This window comes from Lepidochelys olivacea (assembly GCF_965140295.1).
Source record: "Lepidochelys olivacea isolate rLepOli2 genome assembly, chromosome: 25".
NCBI lineage: Eukaryota > Metazoa > Chordata > Testudines > Cheloniidae > Lepidochelys > Lepidochelys olivacea.
In genome coordinates, this window is record NC_140435.1 from 18,176,175 (window position 1) to 18,188,291 (window position 12,117).

Consider the following 12,117-nt stretch of genomic DNA (forward strand, 5'->3'; position numbering starts at 1 on the left):
CTGGGCCAGGTCACGGGGCCACTGCCCTCCCATGCTGAGCCACGGCCGACTGGGCCCCAGCCATCGCCCGGGGTGGGGGACACATGCTGGGGGAGGTGGAGTCTGCAACATTTGGGGGCAGCCCGGGTCCTGGGCACTGGGAGTGGGTGTCTCCAGTGGCCGATGCCCCGTGCTGCCGAGCAGGCCAGAGGTGAGGGGATGCCCCGGGCACACGTCAGCCTGAGGCCGGCCTCATGCCGGTCCCCACGTCCACCTGCAGGTGGCAGCAAACCCCGTCTCACCAGCGAGCCTGCATTGCCCCCGCTGCCCCCTGGCACTCCCCCACACATGGGGGCTCGCCGGGCGGGGCTGGGCAAGGGGGGGCCGCTCGTCCCCTGGCACGAGGGGCAGGAGAAAGGCTCCAGCTGGCAGAGCTGAATGTTGGCAGCACCAGGTGACTCCTGGGGCCGTGGGTGCCCGTCTGAGTGCCCAGGAGACGGTCCCTGCGGGGGAAGGTGCGGTGAGCCCAGGGTCCTGAGAACGCTGCCCGCCCGGCTCCCACCCCATGGGGAGGGGAGGAGCTGCAGGCTGCCCTTGGATGCTGCCTGGCACAGACTCAAAGCGGAGCCAATGTCCAGCCGGAGCAGGCCAGGGGCTCTTGTACTGGCGGTGTGGAATAGGCTGCACCGCGGCTCCGTGTGGGGCGGGGGAAGTGTCTCCAGCCACAAAAGCCCCCCGCCCTCCCGGCCATCACCGCTACCCTGGCCCTTAGAGCCTGTCGCCGCCCGCCTACCCCAGGCCCCCAGCACACCACCGACAGCCAGCGCATCGGTGCTGTGAGTCCGTGGCCTCGGAGATGCAGAGGGGCCCGTGTCCCACCCCCGGGCGCGGTGACCCATCTGCCCAACCCGGCTCTGAGCACAGGGCAGGTGCGTGAGGGATCCAGCTCCCAGCTCCTCCCCGGGGCGGCGGGGCCGGGACAGGCATGAGGACGCAGCGGTGCCCGTGAGCCCATCCCCGCACGGCAGTGCCGCTGGCCCCCATTCACCACTCAGCCTCCCAGGGCTCCCGGCCTAATGGGGAACAGACGGCGTCGGCAGGGCTGCAGTATTGAGCCAGCTCCCGCCGGGCAGGCTCCGGCAACCCAGGTGCGGGCGCCGCGTGGGGCGAAAAGATGCCATTAATAAAATCATTTTCTATCCAGCTAAGGAGATAACGACTTGGCACAGCCCTGCCTCCGTTCAGCACCCGCAGCGCCCCGGCTGGCCGGCAGGGGACGGCCAAGGAGGCACGTGGCTGGCTCGACACTAGGGGGCAGCGTCTCCCCACACATCCCTTCCTGTCCTGCCCCCCCCCGCAGCAGCAAGAAGTTTGGCTCTCGGCTGCTGAAGCTGCACGGCGAAGCTGCCAAGGCTGACGCCCGTAGCAACGCCCACACACCACCACCTGGCTGCACCTACACCGCTCCTGTGCGCCCCCCTCGGGCACACGCCCCCCAGCACCCTCCCCGCACGCACACCCGACCCTGTGCACCCCCCTCGGGCACACGCCCCCCAGCACCCTCCCCGCACGCACACCCGACCCTGTGCGCCCCCCTCGGGCACACGCCCCCCAGCACCCTCCCCGCACGCACACCCGACCCTGTGCGCCCCCCTCGGGCACACGCCCCCCAGCACCCTCCCCGCACGCACACCGACCCTGTGCACCCCCCTCGGGCACACGCCCCCCAGCACCCTCCCCGCACGCACACCCGACCCTGTGCACCCCCCTCGGGCACACGCCCCCCAGCACCCTCCCCGCACGCACACCCGACCCTGTGCACCCCCCTCGGGCACACGCCCTCCTGCACACGCCCCCCAGCACCCTCCCCGCACGCACACCCGACCCCGTGCACCCCTCTCGTGCACACGCGCTCCTGAACGACGCCCCCCAGCACCCTCCCTGCACGCACACCCGACCCCGTGCACCCCCCTCGGGCACACGCCCCCCCAGCACCCTCCCTGCACGCACACCCGACCCCGTGCACCCCCCTCGGGCACACGCCCCCCAGCACCCTCCCCGCACGCACACCCGACCCCGTGCACCCCCCTCGGGCACACGCCCCCCAGCACCCTCCCCGCACGCACACCCGACCCCGTGCACCCCCCTCGGGCACACGCCCCCCAGCACCCTCCCCGCACGCACACCCGACCCCGTGCACCCCCCTCGGGCACACGCCCCCCAGCACCCTCCCCGCACGCACACCCGACCCTGTGCACCCCCCTCGGGCACACGCCCCCCCAGCACCCTCCCCGCACGCACACCCAACCCTGTGCACCCCTCTCGTGCACACGCGCTCCTGAACGACGCCCCCCAGCACGCTCCCCGCACGCACACCCGACCCTGTGCACCCCCCTCGGGCACACGCCCCCCCAGCACCCTCTCCGCACGCACACCCGACCCTGTGCACCCCCCTCGGGCACACGCCCCCCAGCACCCTCCCCGCACGCACACCCGAATCTGTGCACCCCCCTCGGGCACACGCCCCCCAGCACCCTCCCCGCACGCACACCCGACCCTGTGCACCCCCCTCGGGCACACGCCCCCAGCACCCTCCCCGCACGCACACCCGACCCTGTGCACCCCCCTCGGGCACACGCCCCCCCAGCACCCTCCCCGCACGCACACCCGACCCTGTGCACCCCCCTCGGGCACACGCCCCCCAGCACCCTCCCCGCACGCACACCCGACCCTGTGCACCCCCCTCGGGCACACGCCCCCCCAGCACCCTCCCCGCACGCACACCCGACCCTGTGCACCCCCCTCGGGCACACGCCCCCCAGCACCCTCCCCGCACGCACACCCGACCCTGTGCACCCCTCTCGTGCACACGCGCTCCTGAACGACGCCCCCCAGCACCCTCCCCGCACGCACACCCGACCCTGTGCACCCCCCTCGGGCACACGCCCCCCAGCACCCTCCCCGCACGCACACCCGAATCTGTGCACCCCCCTCGGGCACACGCCCCCCAGCACCCTCCCCGCACGCACACCGACCCTGTGCACCCCCCTCGGGCACACGCCCCCCAGCACCCTCCCCGCACGCACACCCGACCCTGTGCACCCCCCTCGGGCACACGCCCCCCAGCACCCTCCCCGCACGCACACCCGACCCTGTGCACCCCCCTCGGGCACACGCCCCCCCAGCACCCTCCCCGCACGCACACCCGACCCTGTGCACCCCCCTCGGGCACACGCCCCCCAGCACCCTCCCCGCACGCACACCCGACCCTGTGCACCCCTCTCGTGCACACGCGCTCCTGAACGACGCCCCCCAGCACCCTCCCCGCACGCACACCCGACCCTGTGCACCCCCCTCGGGCACACGCCCCCCAGCACCCTCCCCGCACGCACACCCGAATCTGTGCACCCCCCTCGGGCACACGCCCCCCAGCACCCTCCCCGCACGCACACCGACCCTGTGCACCCCCCTCGGGCACACGCCCCCCAGCACCCTCCCCGCACGCACACCCGACCCTGTGCACCCCCCTCGGGCACACGCCCCCCAGCACCCTCCCCGCACGCACACCCGACCCTGTGCACCCCCCTCGGGCACACGCCCCCCAGCACCCTCCCCGCACGCACACCCGACCCTGTGCACCCCCCTCGGGCACACGCCCTCCTGCACACGCCCCCCAGCACCCTCCCCGCACGCACACCCGACCCCGTGCACCCCTCTCGTGCACACGCGCTCCTGAACGACGCCCCCCAGCACCCTCCCCGCACGCACACCCGACCCCGTGCACCCCCCTCGGGCACACGCCCCCCCAGCACCCTCCTCGCACGCACACCCGACCCCGTGCACCCCCCTCGGGCACACGCCCCCCAGCACCCTCCCCGCACGCACACCCGACCCCGTGCACCCCCCTCGGGCACACGCCCCCCCAGCACCCTCCCCGCACGCACACCCGACCCTGTGCACCCCCCTCGGGCACACGCCCCCCCAGCACCCTCCCCGCACGCACACCCGACCCTGTGCACCCCCCTCGGGCACACGCCCCCCAGCACCCTCCCCGCACGCACACCCGAATCTGTGCACCCCCCTCGGGCACACGCCCCCCAGCACCCTCCCCGCACGCACACCCAACCCTGTGCACCCCCCTCGGGCACACGCCCCCCCAGCACCCTCCCCGCACGCACACCCGACCCTGTGCACCCCCCTCGGGCACACGCCCCCCCAGCACCCTCCCCGCACGCACACCCGACCCTGTGCACCCCCCTCGGGCACACGCCCCCCCAGCACCCTCCCCGCACGCACACCCGACCCTGTGCACCCCCCTCGGGCACACGCCCCCCCAGCACCCTCCCCGCACGCACACCCGACCCTGTGCACCCCCCTCGGGCACACGCCCCCCAGCACCCTCCCCGCACGCACACCCGACCCTGTGCACCCCCCTCGGGCACACGCGCTCCTGAACACATCCCAGGCACCTTCCCTGCACACAGGCTGACCCTGTGCACCCCGGGGCTGCACCTTCCTCCATGCCCACAGCATCAGCTCCCCTCCCCTCCACCTCCTCTGCCCCCCATGTCTCTGGCAGCTCCACCAGCCTGGCCAGAACCCACCCGGCCTCCATTCCCAGGGCGTGGGTGAGCCTGCAGCCGGCCGTGTGTCCTGACAGTGCCCATAGCACGTGCCAGCCCCACACGCAGCACCTTGGGCTGGGCCCCCTTGGAGCTGCCGCTGGGCCCACAGCTCTGAGTGCCAGACGCACGGGCCAGCCTCCACTCCGCCGCAGGGCAGCCTGTTCCTACGCATGGCGGGGGCGCTGGCCACAGAGCAGCAGGACCCTCGCCCCTCAGCGCTAGTTCACACCCCCCTGGGCGGCCAGGCAGCTCCCGACTGGGGGCCCAGCGGCCAGGCTTAGGACATGGGGGGGCTGCCCCCCCTCCGCAGCATGGTGGCTGCTCCTGAAGTGCAGCAGGGGAGAGGGAGAGAGGCTGCCACTTTTGGCTCTCTCCTCTCCCCCACAACTCCCTGCAACGCAGCAGGGCCCCCGTGGGCACAGACAGCCCTCGGGAGCAGCAGGCTCTGACGGTGACTCTGACACCTACTTTGGGCACGGGGACAGCCCTTGGCACTGCTGGAGGTTCCCGGCAGAGGGCACTGGGCAGAGCTGGCAAGGAGGCCCACGGGGTCCCCCTTGGCAGGGCAGAGCTGTGGAGGACTGGCTGGGTCTCAGAGGGCAGCGCGCTGGCTCCCAGAGGTTACCCCAAGGGAAAGGACTGGGGCTGCCCTCTTCCTCCACGGGAAATCCCTGTGGGGTCCGCCCACCCCCGGGCACCTTGTCCCCTGGGCGTTCGCCTGCTCCCCACGGTGCGCCACGCCAGTGGGGCCCCAGTCGGCCATGCAGTGGGGCAGGGTACCTGAAAGAAACCAGGTGGCATGGGTCCTCCTGGCATGCCGTCGTTCGGGGGCATGTTCCCCATCACGGGGCTGGGGGCCGCCGCGGCACTCTGCGGAGAAAGAGCAAAGGTCATCCTGAGGGGTCACATGCTGTCCAAGGCTAGGGAGGGGAGTCTGGAATGGTGGGAGTCAGCCTGCCCCCCCCGCACCCCTCTGGGAACATGCTGTGCCCACATTGCCCGGCCCCGCTCCCAGCGCAGGAAGGGGGCAGCCCCCAGGTAGCTGCAGTGAGGGGTCAGAAGCCCTGGCAGGGAGAGGCCTCTCCAGATGGGACAGCCTGTATTGAGTACTGGGGGGTCCTCCAATATCCCATGCATGCCTCTCCCTCAGCGCCCCACACGTGCCCCCCATGCCCCATGGCGGTGCTGAGCCCCTCCCCCCTCTATGACGCTGCTTCGGGCTGGTTCTCATAGGAGAGTGGTTGAATTTGGGGTTTGGGGGGAAGCCTCCTCACACATGCTCCCTCAGTTACCCCCTAGAGGCTGTGCTGCTGAACATGCCCTGCACCCCCCAGCCCCCCGCTGCCCACCCAGACCCCACAGCTGGCTGGCCAGTGACAGAACACCTCCCTCAGGGCTGAGGTGGCAACCTGGCCTAGTAGGTATGGCCCAGTCCAGGGAGCCAGGACTCCTGGGTTCTATTCTTGCCGCTCAGCCTGGATAAGTCACTGCCCCTCTTGGTACCTCCGGTGAGCTCTGGGGTCGATGCCCACAGATGCTGCTGAGAGCCCTGTTCTCTGCCCTGGCTTGGGGCCCTCCGTGGGGAGCCTGAGGCCAATCTCAGCCCTGTGACGGGTCCGTCCCTCACCCCAGAGGGGTTCTGCTCCAGGTGGGGAGGGAATTCACCCTTCTGGGGGCGAGAGGCTGTCAGGCCAGACAGGAGGCAGATGTGCTTGGCAGTCAGTGGGGTGCCATGGGCCTGGCACCTCGGCGGGATAGCCTGTTTTGGAACAGCTGGGATGGCAACCAGGTAAATGAATGACCCAGCATGCCAGGGAAGGGCTGGGAGCTGTCAGAGTGCAGGCTAGGCATGGGGGTGGCACAGAGTGCCAGGGTGGCCAGGACCTTGGAGCCAATGCCCCCCTTCTAGGGCACAGAAGCTCTCGGCACCTGGCAGTGCTGCCTGCCTTGGCCAAAGACGCTAACCCCTGAGGGATACAGCAGGTGCCCGCCTACTGGGGACAAGGGGGGACGTCGGCTTCCTTGGGGCGACAACGCTCAGGCCAGGCCCCGGCGGCCCCACAAACCAGGGAGGAGCTGGATGCTTGGCCTCAGCCCCTGCCCCCAGCGGCTCAGAGGCGGTGGGCCCTTGCTCCCTGGGCACTCCGCTGGGGTCTCAGCAGAGCTGCCAGTGCTGAGTCCCACTGGGAACGGAGGACTGGGGACGTGCCCCTGCCCAGCCCAGGAGCCTGCCCCACCCAGTCGAGATGCCAGCCCCTCGGGAAACATCTCTCCCCCCAGCCCGCTGCCCCCGGGCACTGGGCGAGGCTCAGGGCTGCCACCAGCAAACTCAGTGAGGCTCAGCCCAGAGCCTGCTCATTATCGTGCCTGCAGATTACCCCTCGGCTCCGGTCACCATGGTCCCCGTGCGCTAATTACGGCCCCTGCCCAAGGTCAGCTCCCCTTGACTGCCCTCATTATAGGTGGCACCAGGGGCACATCTGACAGTCAAGGCAGCTGGGGCCATGCTCATGCCAACGTGCAGCTAACTGGATGAAATTAACAGCACTGATTAACGAGGCATCAGGACAGGGGAACGAACCATCCCTCGGGGATGTGCAGCGGGCTGGGTGGAGCTGGCCCAGGGGGTCCCCACCCAGCACAAATCCAGAGCAGGGGGGATGTGCCCAGGCCTCAGCTCCCTGCCAATGCCCCTCAACCCCGACCTGCAGCTGTTCTGCTCTGCCAGTGCAGCTCACGCCCCAGCTGGAGGGCGGGTGCAACTCTCCATGACTGCCAGGGAGCTGGGGGGTGGGGCTGTGGGAGCAGGTGGGGGGCTCCCTGCAGATCCCCCCACCTGCCCCCAGTATGCACCAGGAGTGGACGCCCTTAGGAGAGACAAAGGGAGCTCCAGACTAAGCATCCCCCTCCCAGGCCACACCTGGCCCGCAGCCTCCCTTGTCTACAATGGGGCGGCGCAGTCCAAGGACACTATGGGGCCCAGCAGGTCGTGCCCTGCCAGAGCATGGCATGCTGAGACCCGCTGGCCAGGGCACAGCCACTGAGGAGCCACTGAGCGAGTGCCTGGCCCTGGGTTGGTGTCTCCTTGCCCCAAGAGCGTCCAGCCAGGACACATCTCAGTACGAGCGAGATGGAAATATATGGAGAATCCAGCCAGAGCACTCCACCCCCCAGTGCAGCCCCCCTCGGCAGAGCCCCCACCCCAGCCTGGGGAGTCAGAGCCAGGCCACCTGTGGGGCAGGGCACAGCAGGCTGGGCTGGGCTGTCGGGGCAGGCCCGCGTGGGTGTGCTGTGTGCAGGGGGGCACACTGGGCCCCACCAGCCACGTCCGTCTGAGGGGAGCTATTAAAGCGAAGGAATGCGCTGGCTTTCCGGCTCGGCCCCTTGCTGCTCTGCCACAAATGGTTTCAATTTGAAAGGGAGGCGGCTGCTTTCTGCACCTCCATGGCCATGCTGGGGAAGGGGCCTGCGAAAGGGCTGGGGGGTCCAGAGGCTCTGCTCCACGGGGCTGGCTGAGACACTGCCAAATCCAGGGCCCCGTGCAATCCCTCCCCCACCCCACTGCTCCTGTTTTCTCCTTCTGCCCCCTGCGCTGGGACCACCCCCCTCCATCACCCCGGGGATTTTCCCTTCCGTAAGGCCCCCCTGCCACCGAGCCTACATCCAATCTCTTGCATGGACGGGGCCTGCCCGACTGGAGCGCGAGGGGTGTGCCCCCAGCTGGCCCTACCACAACCTGGCAGACCTGGGCCCCCCTTCCCCTCCCTTTGCTCCTGGGGACGCAGCCCAGGCGGGGCGGGATAGCGGAGAACAGGAGGGACGGGTCAGACGGCGCGGGGGACACCTGGGCACGGCACACAGAGGCAGCGTCTCTGCCCACAGAGACGGTGGGAAGGAGCTGGGCAGCCTCACTCTCCTGCCTGACACCTGGGGCCCAGCGTCCCCCTGCAGAGCAGGTGTGAACGTCCCGGAATCCCAACAGCACCATCTGTGCCCGCTTGGCCCCGGGGCAGACGGCAAACGCGGTGCAGGGCGGGGCCAGGACGCCCGGGAACTGGTCCTCCGGACAGGACAGACAGACAGGCCAGCAGCGAGGGATGCACACAGGCTGCCCTGGTCTGGAACGAAGAGTGTCCAGCTGGGGTGAAAGGAGCCGGGGCTGGCCCAGTCACGAGTGCGATGGGCACACTCATTACCAGCACCAGAAATAGCCAGGCCCCGGAGGCCAGATGCCCCGGCCTCTCCCAGGGCCCTGTGAGAGCCAGCCTAGCCATCCCCAGAGCACACCAACTGTCTCCCCCGCAGCCCCTGGCGTGTGACTCACCCAAGGCCAGGGTCCCTCCCCTACCTGGCAAGCCCTGGGGGAGGCTGCAGCCGTGGACCAGGGGCCTCAGCCTCTGGCCCTCACCCTTGCATCAGGCCTGTTTCCCTCCCTCCCCATCCATGTTCCGGTCACAGCTCAGAGCAGTGACGCCCTGCGGGGCACCCGGGGGTGGGGGCTGGCGCAGGGTGTTAGCACCTCCCTGTCTTGCTGCTGAACCTGGCAGGACCCTGCACCCCACATACATTACAGCCCTCCACACCAGACCCATCACGTACTGGTTCGGGAATGACCAGCCCTGGAGACCTCCAGCTGGCGCCCCAGTGGGGAATCTCAGCCACCTCCTGCCGCCCACTGAGCCCGCTGCAGATAGAGGGCTGGGGACATCAAGGCCCACAGCCCAGCTGGGCTCCAGGGCTCAGCAAGTGACCAGACCAGCTGCATGGCAAGCCAAGGGTTAATACTCCCCCCCTCCCCCCCCCATGACCAATCAGGGGCCTCACCACCCTACAGGAAAGATTTGGTTCTAACCTAGACCAGCTGGGGGTGGTGAGGGAGATTCAATGGGACACGAGGCCTTTCCCCTCTAGGGGTCCCAGCTCTAGGCCAGCCCCACAGCAGGGGACTGGCTGGCTCGGGGGTGCGGGGGGTGGGGAATGGGGCCTCTCCCCTCTAGGCATTGCCGGTTTGGATCCAGAACGGATCAACAGCCCCCCAAACCCATTCCCTTCTGAATGCGGAGGGACTCACTGGAGCTAGTACCCACTGGTGCCTCGTGGTGGGGCCCTTCCAGACTAGGGGGTGGCTCCATGAGGCCTTCATGCTGCTGCCCCTGGTACCCGCTATGGGGAAGACACATCTCCAGGGCTGTCCATGCCAGCCCAGGCCTCGCAGTGCCAGGCCACCCACCCGCCTGTGCCGGCTGCATTTATCGTGGGAAGCCCTTGCTGAGCGTATGGGGGGAGGGGGCCTGTTAGCTGCCCCCTTGCTCCCCCGGGCTGCCCCCTCCCGCTGGGCGCAGACAGTGATCTCCGCCCCGCGCCCACCAGCTGCTCGACAGACAGCGTCTCCGGCTCTTTCCACAGGCACCACGTGCCAATGCCTGCCCAAGGGGCCAGACCCTCCGTGGCCAGCACGTTCAACCCTGGGTGCCCCAAAGGGACCCACCCTGAGTGCTGTATACGGGACCAGGACACACCACCCCATGGAGCATGGGCCTCTCCTTGTTGGCCTGTGCCCCCATCCCCAACCCCCCAGGCTCCTGGCTTGCCCAGCCCCTGCCAGAACATGCTGGCCAGAGACACTGTGACATCACAGGCCAGCGTGACATCAGAAGGCCCCTCCCAGTGATGTCACAACGGCCCAGCTGGCGGACTCTGCCCAGCTTCCTAGAGCAGCCGGGTATTTTCACCCCTCTGCCCGTGAGCATCTCCCTGCCGTCCACAGCATCCTGTGCAGGGAGGCGCTCCGGGATGACTAGCGATGGGCGGCTCTGCGCGTACACCCTCCAGCCCCTCGCACGGCGTGTGCTCTGCTAGCCCGCACGGCCGCCCCCACCTGACCGAGCCCAGTGACTCATTTACATGAAATATGACTAATCCCTTCCGTGACAGATGTTACCAACTGAGCAAGCGGGCGCTGCACACAGCCAGGCTTGCCTGGAAACACTCCCTCCATCACGCTTAAATGGAGAGGCGACGCCGGCCACCCGCCTGGGCACAGACCCACAGCTCAGCAGCCCTGGGGCTGGCCAGCTGCAGGCTCTGCAGAGCAGGGCTCCTGGCAGGGGAGGTGCAGGGAGGGGTGGGGTGGGGGCACTGTGCCCACGTGTTCCTCTCGGGCAGCCCCCTCCCCGCTGGGTCTACAGGGATCTGGGCTGCGCAGCGCCTCCCGGTGAGCGCTGGCATGGACGGCAGAGATAAGGAGGCCGTGTGGGCGGGTGGGTTTCTCACTCACTAATTCCCTGCCAAGCGACGACATGCGACAGTCACAACTGGGGCAGGAATAGACTGACAGCTGCACCCCCCACGCAGAGCCAGCGCCCTCTCTGGCTGAACCCCCACCCGTGCCCCTGCTGTGTGTCATCACAGGGAGGGCGCAGGCCAGGGGGCAGAGGAGCACCAAGACTCAGGACAAACCAAACACAGGGTTTCACTTTCCATGCTGTTTGCAGTGGGGGTGGAAGTGTCTGGGAGCCGCCATGATGCCCGGGTGGTGCCAGACGCTTTCTCGGATGTAGAGAGAGCCCCTCCTGGGGAGCTGGACAGGATCCTCAGGGGGCTCCTGGGGCCCTTCGGGGGCCAAGCCCCCCATGGCTAGCCCACTCCTGTTGGCATGCAGTGATGTTGCTTGGGCTGGCCAGGCAGAGGGAGCGGAGAGGCAAGTGGACATACAGTGGGGCCACTTTGCTCCTAGTGACCGTGCTGAGCCAGCAGCCGCAGAAAAGCTTCAGTGGCACTAAGGCGCAGTGCACGGGCAGCCCCCCCAGGAAGGCCAAGCCAGCAAGAAGAGGGGGCACCAGCAGCCCACCAGCAGCCCCTGGACTGTGGGGCCTGAGCAGAGGAACCTGGTCATGCCGCACCTCCCACCCACAGGATTCAGCGCACTCTGCAACACAAGCTCCCCACCACCCAGGAGGGAAATATCACCCCCGTGATGTGCATGGGGAAACTGAGGCACAGACTCACTCCCACTACACAGAGCTAGGGATGGAACCCAGGAGTCCTGACCTGTGATTCCCGGCACTCATTGCCAGACTGTTCAACATGCCCTCCCCACAGGGGGCCACCCTGGGCATGTTGAGGGCACTTGGCTCCCACCACCATCATCATCCCCTCCACTGGCTGGCTCGCCTGTGAACTGGCCCAAGGAGGTGAGTGCTGGGGTTTAGCGGAACCATGTGCAGCATCTGCTGCCAACCTGCAGCCTGGGGAGATGAGGCCCCTGCCTTCCTGGTGCTCCAGCCCCAGAGCCGGGCTGCGTGGGACTCCCATCCAGCCAGTCCCACCCATGGAGCCCCATGCCACCCGCTCCCACCAGATGCTTTGGGGCACGACAAGCTTCTAGGAGGAGGCAGCAGCCCCAGCAGAGGACAGGCCTTTCTGCCGGGAACAGGGCAGGGCCAGGGCTGCTGCACTGGACAGTGCTGCCTCCCAGAGTCAGCATCATGGGTTGTGCCCACCCTCTTCCCCG

General features: G+C 69.0%; 1 protein-coding gene across 1 annotated transcript in view; it reads right to left on the reverse strand.

Annotated features, from left to right (window-relative positions):
* The window catches only part of SSBP4 (single stranded DNA binding protein 4), a 53,592-nt gene that overhangs the window by 10,069 nt on the left and 31,406 nt on the right, over positions 1–12,117 (reverse strand). The window contains exon 5 of the mRNA XM_084614780.1: positions 5,385–5,474. Within this exon, the coding sequence (XP_084470906.1) occupies positions 5,385–5,474 (90 nt within the window). The remainder of the gene's footprint in view (positions 1–5,384; positions 5,475–12,117) is intronic.